At 35.0% G+C, this 24,060-nt stretch overlaps 4 protein-coding genes across 12 annotated transcripts in view; 2 read left to right on the top strand and 2 right to left on the bottom strand.

The window, feature by feature from the left end:
* LOC105253268 (homeobox protein prospero) overlaps positions 1-6,308 on the bottom strand; it is a 29,829-nt gene extending 23,521 nt beyond the window's left edge. For 7 of the 9 annotated variants that reach the window (XM_011261173.3, XM_025411030.1, XM_025411031.1 and 4 more), the window contains exons 1-3: positions 5,897-6,308; positions 5,235-5,292; positions 1,723-1,854 (exon numbers count right to left, since the gene is read on the bottom strand). In XM_011261173.3, coding sequence (XP_011259475.2) covers positions 1,723-1,821 — 99 coding nt within the window. In that variant the 5' untranslated portion in view covers positions 1,822-1,854; positions 5,235-5,292; positions 5,897-6,308. The remainder of the gene's footprint in view (positions 1-1,722; positions 1,855-5,234; positions 5,293-5,896) is intronic. The other 2 variants (XM_025411029.1, XM_011261171.3) reach the window with 2 other exon arrangements.
* Positions 6,309-6,368: 60 nt separating this feature from the next.
* On the top strand, positions 6,369-7,481 carry LOC105253283 (cytochrome c oxidase assembly protein COX20, mitochondrial). The gene is made up of 2 exons (XM_020028119.2): positions 6,369-6,616; positions 6,705-7,481. The coding sequence occupies exon 2, from the start codon at positions 6,717-6,719 to the stop codon at positions 7,059-7,061; it is 345 nt and encodes a 114-aa protein (XP_019883678.1). The 5' UTR covers positions 6,369-6,616; positions 6,705-6,716; the 3' UTR covers positions 7,062-7,481.
* A 304-nt stretch (positions 7,482-7,785) lies between these two features.
* Positions 7,786-12,522, top strand: LOC105253267 (P protein). The gene is made up of 17 exons (XM_011261170.3): positions 7,786-8,168; positions 8,269-8,434; positions 8,494-8,562; positions 8,631-8,766; positions 8,841-8,913; positions 9,043-9,218; positions 9,406-9,509; positions 9,581-9,740; positions 9,824-9,895; positions 9,972-10,103; positions 10,196-10,450; positions 10,524-10,658; positions 10,753-10,947; positions 11,122-11,355; positions 11,464-11,722; positions 12,013-12,106; positions 12,226-12,522. Exons 1-17 carry the CDS (start codon positions 8,063-8,065, stop codon positions 12,314-12,316), a joined length of 2,457 nt encoding a protein of 818 aa, XP_011259472.1. The 5' UTR covers positions 7,786-8,062; the 3' UTR covers positions 12,317-12,522.
* A 3,584-nt stretch (positions 12,523-16,106) lies between these two features.
* On the bottom strand, positions 16,107-22,657 carry LOC105253266 (histone-arginine methyltransferase CARMER). The gene is given in 9 exon segments (XM_025411036.1): positions 16,107-17,709; positions 17,941-18,077; positions 19,637-19,923; positions 20,082-20,304; positions 20,398-20,664; positions 20,748-21,242; positions 21,405-21,473; positions 21,476-21,523; positions 22,200-22,657. Coding segments are annotated over 9 exon segments (1,788 nt in total). The 5' UTR covers positions 22,333-22,657; the 3' UTR covers positions 16,107-17,580.
* Positions 22,658-24,060: the final 1,403 nt, after the last annotated feature.

The raw sequence follows: 24,060 nt of genomic DNA, 5'->3' as shown, positions 1-24,060 counted from the left end.
ACTTTTAACTTTGATATATGTCGAAAGACAACGAGGAATAATGTAACTCAACACGTTCGACGTAATGCAATTTTCACGCGTCGTCGATCGCGCGGATTTTCACGGAATGAACCGGGATGCATTAAATCGTGTTACACGTCGTATAAACATGACAGATGCGCACGAATGATATATTCGCAGGTGATAGCGATACCGTTGCAGGTGCAACTTGGTTGAGGAAGGGCATTGAACTTCAACGTGGCCTTTAGCTTAACCGTCCGTGCAATCAGCTGGATTTTTCGCTACATGCGTACGCTACTCGCGATCGCGATGCGATGTACACGCGATACGTTGCGTATTATATACTACATGCGCGGACAGTATCCGATGGATATTATGTAAACGCAATGACGAGAAAAAAGAGTCAGGGACAGAGTTGAGTGAACGCGATCCGGCGAGCGAAACTCGACGTCGCCTCGAAGTTCAATGTCCATCGATGATAGAAAGAGCGTTTTTACGGCGCGATGGTTTTTTACGAGTCGTGACGACTCGAATCTAGGCATCCTGACAGCGAGTCGAATTATTCTCCTACTTTCGATTTCAATTTTCAATCAAACATCTCTCGTGATACTTTAAATAGATGAGCTCCTTTGGAGCTATTCAACCTAGTCTCTTACATAAATTAAATTAGTAAAGATGTCACTGAAGGCTGACAAGGCCTTTATCGAATATCAGCCAATTGTATTTATTATGAGAAATTTCACTGAAAAATCAATCACTAATTGCGATTATTAATAACTAATTTCTATGATTGAATTTCCATCATTTCTATATTGATTCCATTTAAGAGAATATACACAGAAAAAAAGGACATTCTTTTGAAAATATATTTAGTTTTAACATGGAAATCTTGAAATGAGATTATATTGCATTAATTAAAGAAAAATAAAATTGCTTGAATAACTGCTTACTTGAACGAAGCCATTTTATATAGTTCAATCGAGAAAAGTATATTCTTATGATTTAAGATTTAATTTTCTTGAATGAAAAAGAAACAATGTTAGATAAAAAACAACATTTTCAAATCAAAGAATATAATTTTCTTAAAGTAGAATTAAATAATTATATATTCCTGAGAAGACAATTACAATATTAAACTAAGACTATAATATTGAAATTTAAAATTATTAAATTCTTCTAAGAAGATTATAAATTGTTGCGTATATACGAAACAATGAACGCGTTAGTTTAAGTAACACTTTTTTTTCTGTGTATAGTTTTATGGAAAGCTCTTCTTTTAAGACTTTAAATGAAAAATTGACTATTTAAAGTAGGAGCTCAATTCTTACATAAATTAAATCTGTCGAAATTCTCTAGAATCTATAAACGTGAAAAAGTTGAGATTGAAGATAAAAGGAAAATTTCAATTCGGAGAGGAGCTCACCAATATTAAATTAAGACTATAATATTGAAATTTAAAATTATTAAATTCTTCTAAGAAGATTATAAATTGTTGCGTATATACGAAACAATGAACGCGTTAGTTTAAGTAACACTTTTTTTTCTGTGTATAGTTTTATGGAAAGCTCTTCTTTTAAGACTTTAAATGAAAAATTGACTATTTAAAGTAGGAGCTCAATTCTTACATAAATTAAAACTGTCGAAATTCTCTAGAATCCGAATAAACGTGAAAAAGTTAAGACTGAAGGTAAAAGGAAAATTTCAATTCGGAGAGGAGCTCACCTGTTTCTGGGCCTTGTCCATGATACGGTACGAAGGCGAATTGTGATGACCGGATGCTGCGACGACGGCGCCCGCCTTACGAGACACGCATTGCCCCATATAGATCCGCCAACCTTGTCCCAGCACCGAATACTGTCAACGTGAAAAGTACGTGTTAGATTCGCACGAATTTTCCGCACTATTCTGTGCTCTACTCTACGTTTATTAAAGCCCAATTTAGAAGAGAGTACAGTTTGGAGCTTCACAAAGTACGATACACTAGAGTATATTTTCACGTAGAGATTAGTAGACAAATTTCCATCATTTCTTATACGCTTGCGTACCATCACACGACACGCGTCTAGCGGAAGAAGTTAAACTATGCGTGTAATAATCATCCTGATTGCACACACTTCTGCCTCTCCCATTCATCGTTAATATTCGCAGTCGACTGACGTCGACCGACGACGCGAATATCTTTATTACTCGCGATTCCCCTTATTAAACAAAGGAAGAAACGTAGGAGATATGCAGAAAGAGATATATGCGCCAAGAAATGGAAAAAGTACCGCCACTGATAGGCATAAATAAGTCCGTGCTGATCGATATACAGAGGCCTATTTCGGTCGAAGGGAGAAAATGCGCGATTGAATGCACGTCTCCAGGTGCACTATGATTATCTTTCACGTTACACGGTCCCGATTCTCGATCTACAGGTCACGAATCAAACTCGCGTTCCCATTAGATGCGCCAACGTTGCGATATACGAAGAGGAAGCGTTAGATATGACGAGAGACGAAAGAACATTCTTTAAGAAACTCGAGACACGAGGCATCCTTACTCAATCTCAGATTTCTTTGTATCATTAAAAGTTTCCGCGTTGTTTATAATACTAATTATACTAATTATACGCGTTGTTTATAATCTAATTTGAATATAAAATATTAAATTCGAGACAAATAAAATATTTTATTAATATCCTTAAATCTCATTAAATCAGAAAAATATAGGGTGAGATAATCTCGCGAGAGGATGCTCTCCAAGAAACTCGAGACACGAGGCATAATATCAATAATTTGAAAAATAAAAAATAAAAAAATAAATTCGAGATAAATAAAATATTTTATTAATATCCCTAAATCTCATTAAAATCAGCGAAAATATAGGATGAGATAAATCTCGCGAGAGACGAAAGGACACTCTCCAAGAAACTCGGGACACGATGAGGCATCCTTGCTCAATCTCGGATTTCTTTGAGTCATTTTGTATCGTTAAAAATTTCCGCGTTGTTTACAATAATTTGAATATAAAAAAATAAATTCGAGATAAATAAAATATTTTATTAATATTCTTAAATCGCACTAAATCAGCGAAAATATGGGGTGGGATAAATCTCGCGAGAGACAATAGAACGAAGATTTTAAAGATCCGATCGGGAATACCGTTCGCTTCTAAAATTCGATCGCAAACGTAGACGGATATTGACCCGAGCGGAGGAATGTAATGATTCACTCTTTCTATTCAATCTTTCAGCGAGATGAATATCGCGAGTACCGTTATCGAATACCTCGAATAGCGTTATTAGAATGTGCGAAAATATTGGTTGCAACGCGTTATCTATGTGCGTGATTTATTTTCGCGCGCCAAACAATTCTCTTGGAGATAACATATGTTTGACTGTCAATTTAAAAAAAAAATCCATGCGTAGGTAGGTGGGAGCGTTCCAAAGAATTTAATTTGAAATGCATCGCATAGATGGTGAAAGGTATCCGGCGCGTGCTACGATCTCTGATGTAGGACAATAAATGGCACTGGCCCAATTTTTTTTATGGTTTAGAGAGCGACGATTACGAAAATGTATGTTCGCGTTTCGCGACGCATAAATACGGAAGAATAAGTCCGAAATTCGAAGATTCCAAAGAGCCCCCCCAGTCAAAAGTTTTCTCTTATTGTTGATCACAATTTTCAATCTCTAACATCTACTCTGATATTTTAAATATAATTCTCTTTTAAAGTTAGTCCTTATATATTTTAAAATTTTGTCGAAAGATCTGATTTAGAACTTTTAATTGTTCATCTGCTTCTTAAATACAAATTGCTCTCTTAAAAGAGGTTATCCCTTTCTCACTAAAAGAAAGCATCTCTTTCTTACTGAAAGAATTAGTAATGATAATTGTTTGAGGCAGTGATAATTTAAAATACATCTTATATATGAGATAAATTTATATATTATATATATTTTGTTAAAAGAAATATTTGAATTTTTAATCAAGAATCTTGTCCATTTTTTTCGATTTATTATATCTTAAGAATAAAAAAGTATATGAATATAATTTTTATTTTACATATTATTTACAATTCTGAATTTGCATATTATTTAAACATGCTTTACTTTAAATATATGTGTTTATTTTTTCAAAAAAATTTCCCAAATAATAGTAATCTAAAGTATGACGTGTTTTCAGTCAAAGAGATCAAATATTCTCACTAACTTTCGATGAAATCTTGTTTCACACTACTTTAATCAATGACATTCTCACTGATTCAATTTAAGAGAGTAGAGGCTTAATTCTTATGCAAATTCAATTTATTCGGAAATCCTTTCTCTTCAAGTTACAAACGTGAGAAGATCGAGATTGAAAATAGGAGTAAAATTTCGACTCGAGGTAGAGGTATCTCGAAACTGAAAATCGACGAGTATAAGATACATCGCGGTAATGACAAATCTTGTGTGCACTCGGTTTTGCGCAGCGCTTATTTCCTTGCCGTGGAAGATGCGATCTATGTGGCCCGTCCGTTTTAATACAAATCCGGGTTGATTTACGAGCGACAGGTAATTGTGTCTGCAAGTCTGCGGCTTCGCGCTGCTTCGCGATATAAATGCATGGAATCTGACCTTTCTTACAGTGATTCTCCCGTGCGAAATCTCCGCTTACCGTTAGCGACCATCGCAAAATACTGCGAGATATTCTGCGCCATCATAGGTGTAATTTTCTAATATTGGACCCAGTCGCATCATTATTTTCTTCCAAGGAAAAAGAATCTCCGCGATCGGACTCTGTCGTTTGCAAAAAAAAATCGAAATTTCGAGAATTGTTGTTAACTTAACGAATCATTTATTTTTCACTTTATTCATTTTTTCAATTTGTATTATATGATGATTATTGATACAATTGATGAGTAAATTATTATCTAAAAATTATTATCTAAATTTTAAATTTTAGTCTCTTTTTTAAAATCGAGAGCCCTTGCATTTAACTTCCTTAATTCGCGAATTCTTCGTAAATCATTTAAAACTGCTAATCCGTGGAATGGAAAATTTTTTCGTGAAAATTGAGAGTACAAAAGAAAGAAGAAATGCGAGACAGAGAGAGAGAGAGAGAGAGAGATAGCGACATGTGTGATTAGTAGTGAAATAGCAGCGAGAAAATTGCGTGCATGCACCTTTTCCCCTTAATAAAAGTTACACGCGCCGCATCCTGCGGACTATCCTGAATGAATATCACACCGCGTTTCCGCGATTCCGTACTCACAGAAACGAAAATCCCTGCGGTTTTATGTCTGGCCTGCCGGAGAGTAATCTCGAATAAGCTGCAAAAAAATAAAGTCGTCCACTTTCATGCGAGAGTTTCAGAAAAAAACTCGCCGTCACATCTCGTTCAAACGAAGGATATTTTCTTGACGAAGATATTTTCTCGTTGAGGTAAAAAAAAAAAAAAATCACGAAAAAATTCAAATTAATGAAAAATATCAAGTGTGTATGTCAAAATTCTCGAATAATATTTTCTGAAATATGAATTGTAAACGCGACATTTTGCGCCTCTTATTTCCACCCTTTAGTTATGTATAAATGATCATTTTTGGGAGTAGCGCGCTTCGCGCATACATGATGACGTAACGTGATGACGTTCGATATCTCCAACGTACATACGTTTCGTTTATTTACGAGATATACCTGTATCGTGCGTGTGCATCGGGATCTCGATATCACGATTCGCTTCGAAAAATCGAATTGCAATATCAGAATCACAAATTCCAATTCAGCAACGAGAATCGTTGCGTGAGGTGTTTCAATTACGATTAATCACAAACGTCTTCAGGGATACAAGGTTAAAGGGCCCCGATACAGGCAATCTTGCGCTCGAGGACGTTCGCGAGGTGCAAGGATAACACACCGAAGAGGACAAACGCTTACCTCTTCTGCAGCTGAATCTCCCGGGTAAGTCGTCGCACGGATATGTGGTATACATCGTAGGACCTGACACAAGGGAGCACCTAGGAGCAGCTACGCACCGATTGTGCGTGCATGTCACGGCGATTTGGACTAGTATTCGCGGGAGTCGTATACGAGTCGGAGTAACGACTTGCGGCTGTGTTCAGGGCGCTCCTCGTGTTTCTCACCTCTTCCTCACTCGTGATACGCGCGTTCCTTTCCGCAGAAAGACGTTACACCACACTTTACAGACGCGACGACGTCCTCCTTGTCGCGATCCTCGCGCGAGCGACTAATGTGTATGGGATGGGAGCACCACCTGTCACTCGGGCTCGATAGCACGCGTCGACCGCTCCACGATGTCAACCAATGTCAACCGGCGCCCCACACGCAACTGAAACACCGAGATCGGCGATAGCCGAACGTGGCCGAATGAGCGCTCGAGTCGTGGCCGCCCTGATTTCGCGCTTGCAGCGCCCTCGCGCGAGAATGTCGGGTACCATCTAACGAACAGCTGATTCTCCGAGGAGGATAAGATTCTGATTTCATTCATACCTTTCGCATTTTTCATTTATACTTGAAACGTGAAATGAATGTATTTATCTATGTCCTTGTGAGAAAAGGAGAGGCAGAGTGCAACCGAAACGAATATCCATCTGTTTAGCCTTACTTTGCGCCTTCTGTTGCCCAAAATTACATAAGGTTTGTTCTTTTTAACTTAAATTGGCTGTACTAGTTCAGCTGAAAAGAACAAACTCATAAAGACGTTTATATTCTTTTATATTAACAGAAACTTAACGCGATGGACATTGGAAATATAGACGATGATCAATCCAAGGCGGTGATGCTGTTTGGTCGAGACATCAGGAAAATTCCCTGTTTCAGGGACAGCCAGTTGTATGGCATCTACAGCGGCTTCGCCACCGGCCTGGGCACTTTCATGTTTACGAGTCGCGTTAAGCTGGCGACGGCTATGAGTTTAGGATCCTACTTCTGTGTCTCCATCGTTTATTTTTGCTTTTGTCGATATAATTATACGATGACAAAGTATGCTATAGCCGATGTACAGTCTATCATGCGTCAGAGATCAATTGATCTCAAGAAGGAAATCGATGAAGAGGAAAATGGAAAGCTAGTCGATGCTTAAGATACTCTGTGTGAAGATTTTTTCGAAAACTTTTAAGTTATTCATGACAAGAATAGATACATTATGCAACGTTTCAACAAAATAACATAACGCGATAATGTAGTAGTGAAGATTATCATAATATCTATGAAATGCATGTAAGAGAGTGTCTGAAGCTTCTAGTTGATGATTCTTTTTTTAATAAACTATATATATAATATGTATATAACTTAATATTTATGAGACTACTATTCTATGTGAATCGAATGTGTACACACACATTTAATTCACATAGAAATTCTTATTCGATGTACTAGAAATAATTTTGCACAGTCGATACAATTTCTTAGACTTGAATATTGTACAGTTGAATCATATAATTTAGTCAATGTTAATGATTGTTATATATACAATTATATTGTATCAAAGTGATTGATGGGTAACTAAAAATATTTGTCAATTATTTTTAATTCATATAACACATGAAGATACTATATGTTCAAATTGTAAAATAAAACTATTTTGCAATTAATTGTAAAATAAAATTATTTTCAGTTACACATATTTAATTTTTTCTTAAATACTCAATATTTTAGGTAATGATAAAGTTTGAATTTTTATATTTCAATTCTTATATTAAAAAGACAAATTCAAATTTGTATAAAACACGTGATTTTTCGCGGATTATGTTTTTACATATTTCTTTGTTCTATTGCGTGAAGACTATATTCAATAAATATTTTAATATATTTATCATCTCAAGTTCTATTGTATCTATCATATGAAAATTTTGAGCTCGACGATTATATCTCCGTATAAGAAAAATATAAACAGTAGAGTGACCTCTAAGGATAAGCGGATAAATCTTGTCTGCAGTAGAACCGTGTCCTCAAAGATTCAATCATAATGTGTGCGGTTTGAGCGTAAATAAAATGCCCGAGTTTAATAAACCTAACATTTTAGTTCAGTTAAAATATTACGCATAATAAAGGACAATAACGAAAAATTTCAAAACAGTTGTAATGTCGCAAAACGATATAAGTGACGATGAAACGGATCTGCGGAGGCCTCGGGTGTTTTTCAAGACAGGTTTAGAACAGATCGCTCACTGCAGCTGTAGCAACTCAGGTACACAATGTATATACAAGACATAAAAAAAAAATAAATTAAGTAAAATAACTCGGTTGTAATTTTTTGATATAATTTCGTAACGAGTATCCTCTCAAAGTTGTGCCCAGTCCGATCAGTCCTAGCTCCTCTGTCTCGAGTTCCATGATATTCGGACAGATCACCGATGATGTGCTCCGCGCCTGGAGTCAATTGCCGGAGACGATTCGCCTGGATCCCAGGTTGGCGGTTTTCCAGAGAGAATGCGACCGGATAGCGGAGGCGAGGTGAGATAAAATGCAAGTATAGTCAAAACCATACCTCTAATGATCACGGATATTCCTAGATCCATGGATTGCATGAAGAAAGACTGCCTCGTTGTGAACATGTGCCCGCATCCTGTGACGCAAATCAGGTATCTTATGTCATTGACGGTTGGTTTCAAGAAGAATGCAAACGATGATTCATATAATAATTTTGCAGTGATCCAAATCAAATTCAAACAATTCAAAGCAACGTCGACGAGGACGGGCAGGATATTCACACGCAGGAGAAGCAGAAGCCGATTTGTCGTTACTCGAAGTTAATCGTGCTCTCCTGCTGTTGGCTATTTTTTACAGTAAGAAAATTATCTTTGCGATTGAACTTGTATCTTATAACTATGCGTCTGTACTTGTATTCCTCATATTGCAGATAATACTCATGTTCAAATCTGAGAAGATCGAGACAATGCATCGGTTTTCCATTTCTAATGGGCAAATTAAGAGTATCCTTTCAATTAAAAAATCGTCTCGTCTAATTCGAGATGTAATCTGACAAAATTAAAATTCATCCGTAAATCTAATGAAAAATAATTTTCTTTTCGTTTGGAATATCCTTAATGATGTTTTCTCAGATTGTCAAATTAGCGAGTTTATTACGAACGAGTTGATTAGCATAATGGTGGAAGGACCAATGTTGCCCTCGGATAAAGTCGAACAGCACACGAATTTATCTACGCACCACTTAATGATATGGCTTGAACTTTTTATAGACGAGAATCCGTCCTATGCCAACTTGGAGAACTTGAAGGTATTTATATACATTACTGAGGAAAATTAGCGTTACAAAAATTATTGCATACGTACTCACGTTTTACGACGGTAGAATACGCCAATCTGGCCAATTCTGAAACAGAAAGAGAAGAAAAAGAGAGATCAATCATCTGAATAAATTATTATTTAATTGTTAAATCACACATAATTTTTGTCAATTTCAGAACATAAACGACGTGTGGACCTTGTCGTTACTGCCCGAAAACTTGAGGGACATTTTTCCTGAGCAGAAGCAGGAAAGAACTTTTAAAATAAACGTCGATAGCGAGTGCGTTGCTATGATTATTTATTATTATATTTTTTTTTTCACATCAACTCATTTATCAACTTTGTTTATAGGGCACTATCGCGCGGTGTAATGTTTATCAAGTTACGTACAAATTCAGAGTCAAATTTTTCGTTTTCCTTAGCTTACACTCTGTCGCCGATGAATGCCGATGCCGGCATAATATACGCCGCTTTCCTTTTAATTGGCCTCTACATCATGATTATTTTCGAGGTAATTAATATCGCGAGATATTTGCATTCCTGTAAATTTTATAAATATTATTAATATCACATTTATTATATTCAATTAAACAGGTTGTGCATAGAACTTTGGCTGCTATATTAACGTCCATGGCGTCTATTGCGATATTGGCGATTTTAAACGAGGTATATACATACATATTTTTTTCTGTATAAAATATAAAACGTTGAAAAATAAATTTAAGAAATAATCTTGCTTTAGCGACCACGTATGGATGAAATAATTTCTTGGATAGATATGGATACGCTATTGCTATTGTTCTCTATGATGGTGCTAGTAGCCATTATCGCTGACACCGGCATATTCGACTGGCTAGCAGTCTACGCTTACAAGGCGAGAAAAAAATAACATTTATATTTAATAGCTTAAAATAAAACGTTCATAGCCGAAACAATGCGCGAAATGATTTTGTTTCCATTTGTTAGATAACTGCCGGCAAATTATGGCCGATGATCATAGCCCTATGCTTCTTTACCGCTTTTCTGTCATCGATACTGGACAACGTAACGACCGTGTTGTTAATGACACCAGTGACTATCCGATTGTGCGAGGTGATGGAATTGAACCCAGTCCCGATCTTGACCGCTATGGTGGTCTACTCCAATATCGGAGGCGCGATGACACCAATTGGCGATCCACCGAATGTCATTATCGCTTCCAATAAAAATGTCAAAAATGCCGTGAGTGTTTACTATGATATTATACTCGAACTGATAATTAACAGATAATTAACAGATAATTATATCGCCGCAGAATATCGACTTTGGCACATTCTCGTTGCACATGAGTATCGGGGTGATACTGGTGTTGGTCGTGATTTCTGCGCAAATCCGTTATATTTTCCGAGATATCGCAGCTCTCAGATTCAACGAGCCACAAGACGTACAGGTACATCAGAGGAGAAAAAAATCGATTCCAATCACAAATATATATGTTATAATTTAAATATATAGTAAATTAAACATTTTACATCCATTCGCAGGATCTGAGACACATGATTGCCATTTGGCAACGAGCAGCGGCGAGTCTGTCCAGTTACAGCAAGGACGAAAATCTGGTGAGGGAGACGTTGTTGAAGAAAGTGCAACGTTTACTGTCGCAACTAAAGAGGAAGTTGATAACAGGAAGCGCAGCGTTAGAAAAATATAAAACCACGCTCGAGGAATTACAGGAAAAAGTGAGCTTCTGAATCGTACATGTATTAGAATTATATATATATATATATATATATATATATATATATATATATATAGAAGTATATATATTCGAAGCTGTTATTGTCCAATTTATCTTGCTAGTTGATGAAATGACAATTTATGTATTTGTCTACAAGCATGTCTTTCGTTTTCAGTATCCCATCAGAGATAAGTGGTTGATGGCAAAGTCGGGATTTGTGCTGTCTTTTGTCATCACGCTTTTCTTCCTGCATAGCGTGCCTCGTTTGCATCTATCTCTGGGCTGGATCGCCCTAGTCGGAACCTCGCTGCTTTTAATATTGGCCGATAGCGAGGATTTCGATGGGCTTATGGCGCGCGTCGAATGGAGCACGTTATTATTTTTCGCATCGTTGTTTGTTCTCATGGAGGTAACGTCAGAGTAAAACTCCTATAAAAAATTCTCGCGTTAGTTTTCCTCGTATCACATATTCGGAGTAAAAGATATCTGATAAAAGACACATTGAAAAATTCCGTAGGCTCTCTCGCGTATGGGTCTCATCACTTGGATTGGCAAACAAACCGAAAACTTTATTCTGTCGGTTAATGAAGAATCTCGATTAGCAGTTGCGATACTGTTATTGCTCTGGGTATCGGCTATTGCGAGCTCTCTCGTCGACAATGTACCGCTCGCTACCATGATGGTGAGAATCGCGTCGAATCTCGCGCAAAATCGTGAGCTCAGCTTGCCTATGCAACCCTTGGTATGGGCATTGACATTTGGCGCTTGTATGGGAGGTAAGAAAAGTTAGTCTTATTGTTAGCTCGAATGATTCTCCTTGAAATAATCCAAAGTTTTAAAATCCGTCCTGTATGTAAAAGCTTCAATATAGAACTTGAGCTTTCGCAGAGTATTATTATGATTTAGTTTGTTCAATTATCGCATAGAATAAGAAAATAAGATCTAGAATAGAAGAGAATAAAATCACATCGCGCAAGTTGGCGCTTTTTAACGCAGGTGCCAACTTTTCTAGTCTTTTTACATAAATAAATAGCAGTGTTGTTTAGCTTAATAGTTATGTTTAAAGGTAATGGAACTTTGATTGGAGCTACTGCCAACGTTGTTTGCATGGGTGTCGCGGAGCAACACGGCTACAGATTTAGCTTCATGCAATTCTTCAAGTAAGTAAGATCGCGGTAAAATATTTATAACTAATAAAAGATGTCACCGCGTTTTTCTCAAAAAATTCTCATCATTAAAATCTTAAAGACTAAAGATCTATTATCTTGATATATTGCAGGGTAGGATTTCCCATCATGATAACAAGCACCATAACAGTAACAGTATATCTGCTAATTGCCCACGTAATCTTCGACTGGAATGGAAAGTAAATATAATGAAGAATGATATGAGAGCAAAGATTTGTTCGATGTACAAGAAACAATGTATATCGTACATTTGTAGAAATGTTTAATATATAATGCCCTCTAAGAGCAAATTAATACAATTACGTAACATTATCAAATAATTCTTAAGAGAATTATTATGATTTAAGTTCCGATAGACAGAATTATTCATTTAACGCGATACAATATCTCGAAAATCTACGTATTATAGTTTTTTTACTTTGTATTTATTATAATTTAAATATATACTTTTATATATGTGCATATACTTTTTATGTTTTTAAACATAATAATATTTTTGTAAGAATAAAAATTGATAATGGTCTAATATATAAAATCAGACACATAATATATAAAGTTGCATTACATGTACATATATGTCTCATCTTTTTCTGCAATATTATTCTTTAATTACTTATTTTGATACAAAACACAATTATTTCATAATAATGTTATAGATAACAATGTGTAATTATAAAATGAAATATGTAAATGGAAATATGTAAAATGTGTAAATATAAAAGAATTGTAATTGGCAGATTTCTTAATTGTAAAAGGGTTTAATGATCACATAAAATACATTTGTATATACTAGACAATTCGTTGAAATATTTTTATTAAAAATGAGACTCTCTGGGAAAGAGAAAAATATCCAAAATTTGTCGCGTGACGTCGCCAACTTCTTCAAAATCAAATAATTTATCGCTCAAACTTATATTATTTGTATTTATGTGCCTCGCAATTCAGCGCAATACAATTGCATTTGAATCAAATTAAAATTGAAATACGCCATTTAATCTGTTACACGCAAAATTAATATTCTAATAATTGACAATAAATTATTGTGATTGAAGAAGAAATTTATTAAAATTATGATATAAATATAAGCATTATAAGTTCGTTGAACTCATCTGCATTAAATCAGAAGCTATTTTAGAGTTGTATACATAGCACAGAAAAAAAATTTTTACAAAAAAGCGATAGAGAAGAGTTACAGAGAGCTGCTGCAAAAATATTATCGTATTTACAATAAATATAACAAATTAATGATGTGATGTTTAGAATGATGTTTTTCTGCTTTACTGTAATCCTGTTACGTAAGTACTACAATTTTTGGTGATCAATTATTTGTCTTTCCACCTGTATCGTAAAACTTTGCATGCATAAATACATGATATTTCTTTACTACATTCATGAAAGATTGAATAATCTGTAAATGTAAAGTAAAATTAGCTGCTTCTCAAATTTTAATTAAAATGATTTAAGAAATATTCAAAAAGATATTCGTTAATTGTTGAAATTATAAAGAACAATTATAGCATTAGAAAATTGTCACGTGAATAAAAAGTCTCACAGGTATGACAAGGAAACAATTAATTCGAGAAAAACTTATCTTAAACACATGACCGATCAATTTTACTACACAATTACACTATAGATTATATTTGTATAATTCTGATTTTATGCGATTATACAATGTTTTCGTAAAACCATCCTTTTACGCTTTACCGGGGTACGAATCGTAAACGTAAAGTCTGTATCTTCGTCGTGATGCCGAATAGCCAAGTAACTTTGTCAAATCCAGATTTAGCGCGCAATAAAGGCATCCTTCGAGAGCTCGTTAATAACTACCTGAGATATCTCTTATATAGTTTTCAGTCGTTGAAACGCACAAATTTCTATATAACACTGCTGAACTATTTAATACTCGAACATACCGCCCGAAAACACACGCATGTGAATGAGAAAGAGATAACAAAGTTATGCCCCAGTTTAATAATCGACAAGATATCCAATTGTGACGAACGACTCTTTGAGATTTGAAAAGAGAAGACACTTGTTGGCGGAACATTGCGTGAGATGTTGAAAGCTTGAGACGGTATAAAGAATGACATTAAAAATACGAGACGACAAAAATCGTAACACAGATATACATAACTGGGATGAGATATGTAATATCGCGTCAATATGCTTTTCCGAGCGGTGTAGCAGTCTTATATATTCGATATACTAACGATACAAAAAGAAAAACGCACACATTCACATCAATTAGAATTGCATCGAAAACAATATCTAGATCTACATAAGTGGAGTTTGATGGTGTTCGCAATTACATCCTCAATTTTTTCACAGTGATGTAAAAAAAAAGGAGAAAAACAAATCAAGTTACATTCTAAATTTTGCTTTCGATGCTATTAATCCCAAAAAAACGATGGAAGAAGCAGGCCCTTATATTAATTACAACAAACCATGCAATATTAGTAGCACTTGTGGAATGCCTGTTACGAGATTGGTTTGTGTATGTGTCGAGGCGCGCATTTAACAAGCGTATATGATACATCTCTTCCAGAATACTTCATCGAGAAATAGCCGCGCATTTATTTACACCTCTCATAGGTATGCGCGCAAAAAAAGGAAAGAGTTCTATAGAGAAAAGTAAGTACAAATTAGCTTCGATTCCAAGTGCGTTATGCGAATCGCGCGTGACTCATTTCCCTCGAAAAGTTTCGAGGGAAAACCTATGAAGGTAACACTCAAGAAGTTGCTGTTTGAAAATAATCATATTCACGGCGATGAGATAACTAGGAGGTGTTATCGGAATTAGATGGCAAGTATATGTGCAGAAATAACAAATAAAACGTAACTTGCTTAAGACTTATTAATAAGACTTGAAAGAGTCCTTGAGATCTCTACGGTAATATTATTACAAGATAATTTATATCAAAAACAGAACACACTTGTATGTGAGAATAACTATTCTACATTTGAAGAGAAAAGCTATCCAAATCCTCTAATCATGATACAAATGTAAGATTAGACGACTTGGATAGTTTCAAATACTTCTAATCAATCCACAATATTTTTATACATACAAATGAAATACGACGAAACTTTTAACGTACTAGATCAAATGGTGTTCATAATATTTATTTCTGTAATCTTCAAATTTGGCAGAATTTTTATTCAAGTGTTCTGTTTCCAATCAACCATCTTATACATAATTAAACAATACATATGTAAAAATTATTTGAGAATGTATATGTACAGCAGATTCTATACACGTTATCGCGATTGATTGAATATCTCTCATACATTTATTGTATAATAATAAATACATATATAATATAATTTAAAAAATCCTTAATGCAATTATACTATATATGTATGTGTGTATATATATACATACATACATATATATATATATATATATATATATATATATGTATGTATGCATGTATGTATCTCAACATTTTGCTTTATACATGAGAGATTGTAGTTAAGTAGTTTAATATCTGCATCTGTTTAACTCTTTACACTCAAATTTATGTTATCAGCTTAATTAGAAGAAATTGTAATGAAAATATAGTCAATAAATTTTCTCTCAAAACATAAATAATTTTAGCAAAAAAATTATCTTTTGTTGCATATATATTAATAAGCGAAATATACAATTTACACTTATCAATAACTAAATTTTACATTGCTGTATCAATGAGTGGAAAGAATTAAGATAATAAGAAGCCATTATGGCCGTATATTTTTGCTTTACTTCATAATATTATTATAACTACAGAACATATACAAATTTCCAAACATCATTTATTACGTGTACAGATCATCCAAGCAAAAAGTGTCTATTTTGAAAGATTTTAATATCTGTTATTTTATTATTATATGCAAAAGTGATGTTAAAATTTAATGCAAAAATGGCACCACCAATTTTTTTTATTACAAAATTTGATACAGAAATTATTAATTAGCTGTGGTAGAAAGAAAAAATATGTCGTACATATCGGTTTTAATTTTTAAATTACGTAGCCTTACAAATGCGCGTATTAAATTACACGTGCATTTTTGAAGAAAAAAAAAAAAAAAGAAAAAAAGAAAAGCTTGATGAGAACCTTTTAAAACAGACATTTCTCGCGACTACAAAATATATAAAAAAAAATTAAGTGTAACGCAAAATTATATCTTATAAATTACACACACAGATCATCTTATATAAAACTATAAGATTTCATTCGAGCAATTCTTTCAATGTGTAATACATTTGTACGAATCTGCAATTACACATTTACACACTATGACATAACTATATTATTGTATTCATAATTTAGGACGATTTCGTGATTTGATCAATTGTTTCCTCTTTCTAGATGAAGTATCCCTATCTGTGTTATACAATTAGATATATACAATTTACCTATGAAAACGTAATCGATAGATGAGTAATTATCGCACACACATACCTATTAAACAATTAAAATATCTCGATGTGGATTACACTGGTGACTGAAATGTAATAACTAATACTCATAAAAAGTTGTACTTTCTCATGTATTGTCATGCTAACGTAATAAAGACACGTTGATTAAAACAAGAGCAAGAGATAGCTGAATAATAACAGGTAATGCCACAGAGTGCTCTACAATGTACGCCTAATGTATTATTGCTCTTTGCACTTCTCAAAATGTTCTCGAAACATTGTTTGCCTATTCTAAAAAACTTGTGTAAAAGTCGCTTGATATCGAAACCCAACCAAGCCAACGTCGCAGCTTAGTAAAATATGCCCCTGTCTTTGAATGCTTAGTAGATTCTATAAATCATTATTTCAATTCACCAAATTAAAACAAAGAAATCGCAGCAATTCGCGATCATTCTCTCTTTCGTTATAAATTATTCGCGTTTCGTAGTTTTATGTCAAAACTTTGTAAAATATAGTGATGCCTATACTATAGAGCGACGACACTGTATTGTCATTAAAAAATATTATATTTTCATGTGGGTATATTTGGCAAGCATGCACGTCGATCTGGAAGATTCTTTCTCTTTTTCTCTACCTTTTCCGAATGATGACCAAATGGAATAGCCAATGAAACTAATTATGTATGATTAATTAATGACAACTACGAGAGGACGGCTCGCAGTCTTTTCCAACGTGCCTCCCATTGAGACCTATTATTTCTTACGGGATTCCAATCTAACGCAAACCCATGTCTAACTGTACTTTTACTTGAATAAGCGACATTATTGTGACCAAAGTCTGGATTAAAATTGGCCAAGTCGACGGTACTTAAAATCCGTACGGCAGACGAGAGTCGAAGTTTACTGGCCGGGGAGCTAAATACCAGTTTGCGGCTTTGCTTACTGTTGTTGCCATTGTTTCCAATACTGCTACAACTATTACGATCGTTTTGTAACTGTTTTACTTTGCGGCAATACTCGGCGAGAAACGATTTCGCCGTAGATCATTGCCGATATACTTGCGGAGATAAACCGTTCCCAGGAGTCACATAGTCACCGATCATCAGGCTGGGATTCACTGGATAATGAGAAGAGTTGCCGAGGACCAGCGATTGCTGGAAAGTAACACCAAGCTGTAGCGCGAAAGTCACGCAAGCAGACGTATTGCTTTAGTTTCCGTCTCTCACGTCAATTATTTAATTAATATGTAGCAAACTAGATAGTAAAACTAGTAAAAATTTTCAGCGCAACAGTCGTTTCATGCTTGTTCAGAACATTATTTTAAAAAATGCTCTCCTTTTGCTCACAGTAACTTGTATACGGTAAGTCTGTGCACAAAATATCAATATTTAAGCTGCACTTACAGTAGCGGGTGATGTAAACATGTTTGGAGTTATTCCACCGCCTATCAATTGTGCCGCTTGTGTGCTCGTGGCTGTACCTCCTACACGACCTCGTCCCGTACTCGAGATGGAACCAGGATGAATATTTGGTTGTCCTCCTGTTATAAAAAATCATACAATTATATTATTATAAGTCACATGTGTATATATATATATATATATATATATATATATATATATATGCATTAATTATTAATAAGAGAATAAAAGATGTGTATAAGTATATATACAAATCATTTATTAAAAAGTTTGAGCAAAATATATTTACACAAATATATTTAAAGTAAACTAATGTACTTTTTATTGAATTTTTATTTAGTAAAGATTGTTATTTAAAGAAACAAAAAGAACACACATATGTATTACATATGTATTTAAAGCATCACATAAAGCTCAAATAAAAAATTAAAACTGTTGCAGACATCTAGAGATAAAATAAATTTATTTGAAAGAATTTATATAAATATTAAAATAATCTATTATTGGTACCCAACAAGAAGTATTTTTCTGTCATTTGTATAGGTTTATTAATTGTATTAAAAATAAATAAAAAACAATTGTAGCTATTTTATATCTAAAAATTAAATTTAAAAAAATATAAACTCAATTTTTATAAATGGGATTAGAGTAGATAATTAAATATTTATATAAACCCATACTACTAAAAACAAGTTTATTTACACGAGTCAAATTCTACAAAATATGTATAAATTAGAACAATCACAAGGAACTTTTTCTTCTTTGTACAAATGTCTCCCATGATGTACAGTAATAAAATATGTGAATCCATTCTGTAAGTACCATCACAATAAAAAAGTTCGACAAATAATTTGACATTTATGTAATTAACAATATACTAACATCTGTAATTGGAATAATATTAGCGTATAAAAATCAAAAGTGACTTATATTCCATCTTTTCTGCTGATAAATTCCATTTCAAACTATAATTGTAATCATTATCCAAGAGCTTTTTGCTTTACAATTTTCAAAGAAAAACAATACCTAATAAAAACAGTCTTCAAAGCACTTTTATGTGTACATTACTATATAAAAGTTTTAATAAAATATTTACAAACTACTATATTTCATGCCAATTTCAATGATACACTTATATAGAAGGAGCCTTATAGAAAATATAAAATTTTAACCAAATGACATAAAATAATGAATGATTTAGAAAAATAAAAATTATAAGTTCTTGTATAACAAGATATTACATAAAATCTATGATACAATATGATATAGAAAACGATAGAGACAAAATATTATAAATGTTGAGCAATATTAAACTTTAGAATGTCTCCATTGCGAAGATAATTATTTATTATTTCTAAAATGTTTTTGTTTAAATAGTTTATATTTTAAATGTATAGTAAATATATATATATATATATATATATATATATATATATATATATGTATACGGACCGAGAAGCGATCATTCAATATGCGCGATCATATAGGCATCCTTCATATATATTTTGTGACACAAGACTTTATAAATATATTTTCTACAAAAATCGGACATTAGGGAATCAAAATTTCTTGGGCGTGATGCATGTGGCAAGGACGTCGATTACAATATTATATATATTTCGCACACGGTACGTTCAATACATGTAATGATACACTGAAGAGTCAAACCAAACCTTACCTATTGCCAGCAAATTATTTGGATTTACGGTCGCACTTGTGTCCATTGAGACTTCACCGAGACCATTAACGGACATTCCATTGACCATATTCACCGCTTGTCGAGCACCTTGCGCGTCCAAAGTTGTCCAATAAGATTCACTAGGTGAAGTGTTATTTAAACCAGGAGGTGGTTGCGCTGCAGCGCCTGTATATCGGAAGTAAGGATTTTTCAAGTCTAAGGTGTTGCTACTGCTTTCCATATTTGTTCCTTCAAGCTTCAGTTCTATGGTTACATCATAGGATTGTCTGAAATATAACGTATATATATAATAATAGTAAAATATGTATAGAAATAAATTTCTGACTACTGAAAACAAATGTATAGAAATAAATTTGCGACAAGATATTAGAAACTGAAGACAAGTGAAACTATAGAAATGAAATTGATAGAAGACTCTATTTACCTTTTATTTGCTATAAGAATGACTTTTCCAGAGAGTAGTTGTCCACTTTTACAAAATAATGGATTTTCTAGCAGGCAGCGTACTTGATACCAGTGTGTGAGAGGTTCTGTAGGAGCTGTACTTAACCAAACTTGTTGCGTGGATCCGATAAATGCTACATCAAACCAAAAAGCTAGACCATGACATGTACCACTCTCCAGTATATGAAAATCGACATCTATTTCTAAAGGAAATATGATTTTGCAGAACATTAGCAATGTTTCATTGTACTCTTTATATAATTTATTTTTTCAATGTATTTTTCAATATTTCATACCTATTTTATGTAAATCAGTCTCATCAGCTGTTTGGAAGTCTACTATGTGCCTCACCGATTTCGCCATACATATTCTAATATCAAAAGTATCGACAATCGGCTGCCTAAAGTATTCTTTAATAGCGTTATTTCTCATGGCAGAGAGATCTACTCCATGGAAACATGTCTGATACCAAAAATTGGCCTTATTGAATTGTTCCATATAGAGATTTTCATCGGAAAAAGGCGCGATGTGCAGATCACCTCTAGAAGGAAACATTCTCCCGCCTATGGATTAAAATAACTTAGTTAAAAAAAAAAGATAGAAAAAATCAGCAGAAGAAAAGCAAATTATATCTTTAATTGCTTACCTGGAACTAACCACTTCTTTGCATGCAAGTAAGTTTCAAGCATTCTTTCATTATATAACATGTATCCCATAGGCTCACTCACTACACAGTCAACACGCTCGGGTAAGTCGATCTCTTCTATTTTTCCAGCTATGACTATTATTTTATCCGACAAATTATTAGCCGCAACTAACAGCTCAGCATGGTTTGCCATATTGCTCGCTTCTACCGCATATACTTTTTTAGCACCAGCTTGTATGGCAAAAAATGATAATATACCAGAACCAGCGCCTACATCTAGTACAACCTTATCCTTGAAATCAGACAAGTTTCCAAGGATCGCTCGTTGGTATGTACTAGTCCTAATATAATCCTGCATCATATTTTGTTGTTGCGACAGATAGCCATAGAATTGAAAATATTGCATCGCCGAGGATTCTTCCGTCCTCTCATTAAATGCTGATATACCCTTTCCTACCTTGAGTTTTACTATGTGCGAATGAAAGTTGCGAGAATCTGTGGATCAAATATATATATATCTACTAAAATTTTCTTTCCCAGATACTTTTATAGAAGATAATATTATTGGAGCAAAAACACACGTTTTCATGATAATGTTCATTTGTAATATTTGAAAGCTTAACACAAGATGTTTGAGATGCAAAATTATCATCTCACCTGCTTCATTAGCAAATGTAATGATAGCTATTCATGATTCGAACTATTGAGATATACCAGAACATCTGTACTAATACTGAAATCCAACAGACTTGTCTTTTCCTTGCTGCTAACGTCTCCTAAAAAGAATGTTGAATATTTATTAACATACGTAAGCGTTATCTTTTCATTCTGGTTCTTATTGCATATATCAAAGAGAAAAATACAAAAAACTATATTGATAAAGCATAAAAATATAGTCTTAAAAAGCAATATCATCAGAATAATATATATCTCCGATAAAAACAACAGATGCAACTCAATGATTTATACATTTTAAGTATCATTTGCCTATTCAAGTAATGTCATCTCACCTCTATAAAGTATAACAATAGCATCGGTATCACGTAGCACGTCAACGATAGAACTCGGCCTATCATTGCAATTTTTCATTCGAGTGTTTTAAACGATGAAAGATAAATAATGAAAAAAAAACGAAAAAAACGAAAGGGAGAAGAAAGAAAAGCCCGAGACACGAGTTAGGAGCATCTTTCGCGTTTCGACCAGCGACCTATCCCGATCACCCAAACCAAGAGCGACGTCGGTCGGCGATCGACCGTGGCCGCGAAACGGCTGGGCGCGATCTCGCCCAGCAGAGGGGCGAGAAGAAAAGCAGTCGACGGCCAGCAAGTGTGGTTATGTCGCCCGGATGGGCCGCGATCGCGTGATCGATCAGCCGCGTCGCCGAGGGACGGTGCGGGCCGTCGACGCCGAGAAAACGACCCCGAGCCCTCGGATCCCTAGCCGCGTCCGTACCTGAGACAAGCTCGACGCTGAGGCCCTGCGGGTCGTAATTGATATTGAGCGTGACCGGTTTGTTGTACTTTGGCGTGGACTGTCCATTGTTTGACAGAGTCGAGACCTCCACCGCGCGAAACGTCTTCGCCATTTTTCGCGACACCGCGTGTACCAGCGCTTTCCGACGCGGTTCCTCTTACTCCCTCTCTCGCTCCCTCGATTCCTCTCCACCTTCCTCTCCTTCTCCTCCTCCTCCTGGCGGTGGTGGCTCGCTCGTAACGCTCCGTGTTACGCCGCTCCTGTCTCTCGCGTCTCCCGCAGCACTCGCGTGTGAGGAACAAAAGCGTGCCGCCGCCGCCGCCGCCGCCGTCGCCGCACGTACGTACGGTACGTACGACACCTCGGATAGGATGGGACCAACCCCCGGACGTCGCTGCAAAATCGCGCGATTCTCGCTGTTCGCCACCGGACGCCGCGAGGTGCCGCGACGACTCGCTTGCGGCGCCGCCGCCGCCGCCTTCGCCCCCCCGCCCCTCCACCTCACCCTCCGCGCCCTAGCTGTAAATCGTCGTCGTGTATGCGTAAACGTGCGAAATCTGCCCGTCGGTCGAGCATGAACGAAACCGTTTTCGGATCGACTGAGAATATTTTAGGCACCGATTCAACTCATTCCGTCTCTCTCTCTCTCTTTAATAGATACCGCGCACCCCTCTTGGAATAATTGTGAGATTTTTATGGTTTCCCCCTCCCCCGAAGTTATTTTCATCCGGCTTTTTTTCGACGTGCGAAATTTCTGCAAACCGTTTCGGATCGACTGAGAATATTTTAGGCACCGATTCAACCTATTCCGTCTCTCTCTCTCTCTTTAATAGATACCGCGCACCCCTCTTGGAATAATTGTGAGATTTTTATGGTTTCCCCCTCCCCCGAAGTTATTTTCATCCGGCTTTTTTTCGAGTCTTTGAAAATTAAATGTGACATAAATTTTATTTTATCCGATCCATTAAAAGAAAATAATACATTTGCATTATATAATATTATGAAATCTAGTTTAGCCTTGATTAAATTAGTCGCCGAGACCAAAGGGAGTGGAGAATCCGTCTTTATATCTATTTTAGGCACCGATTCAACCTATTCCGTCTCTCTCTTTAATAGATGCCGCGCACCCCTCTTGGAATAATTGTGAGATTTTTATGGTTTCCCCCTCCCCCCATTCGGAGTTATTTTCATCCGAGTTGTTTTTTTTCGAGTCTTTGAAAATTAAAAATGTGACACAAATTTTATTTTATTCGATCCATTAAAAAAAAATAATACATTTGTAAAATAATACATTTGTAAAAAATAATACATTTGTATATAATATTATGAAATCTAGTTTAGCCTCGATTAAATTAGTCGCCGAAATCAAAGGGAGCGGAAAATCTGTCTTTATATCTATAATTATATTAATTTAGGGAATCATGTTAGCCTTTATATCTAATAATTATCGCCGATAACGCTGTCGATATTATCAGGATATCGAATTAATTACAGATATGACCTGTGAAATGCATGCCAATTATCTCTATATATATTGTGGAAATAGCTACTTGTGAAAAATGGATCGATCGAATCGTTATTATCATTACATCGGCAGGGGAAGAGGGAGGGGGTGGGGCGATGGATCCCGCATATTATATACGTGTTACGTAAATAAACCTTGAGAAAGAAAAATCATCAATAAAATCTATACACGCTCGAAACAACTTTCTAATCAGCGATCAAGTATTGCATCTTGTTTAATTAAATGGATTATTGGAGCGAAAACATTTGAATTTAGTAATTCCTTATCGATTTATCTCAACCGTACGTTGTTTAAAGTTGGTATATCGCACACGAG

Source organism: Camponotus floridanus, unplaced genomic scaffold, assembly GCF_003227725.1.
Source record: "Camponotus floridanus strain SB8 unplaced genomic scaffold, Cflo_v7.5 scaffold37, whole genome shotgun sequence".
Taxonomy (NCBI): Eukaryota; Metazoa; Arthropoda; class Insecta; order Hymenoptera; family Formicidae; genus Camponotus; species Camponotus floridanus.
The sequence above is the reverse complement of the archived record's forward strand: the minus strand, read 5'-3'. Positions and strand labels throughout refer to the sequence as shown.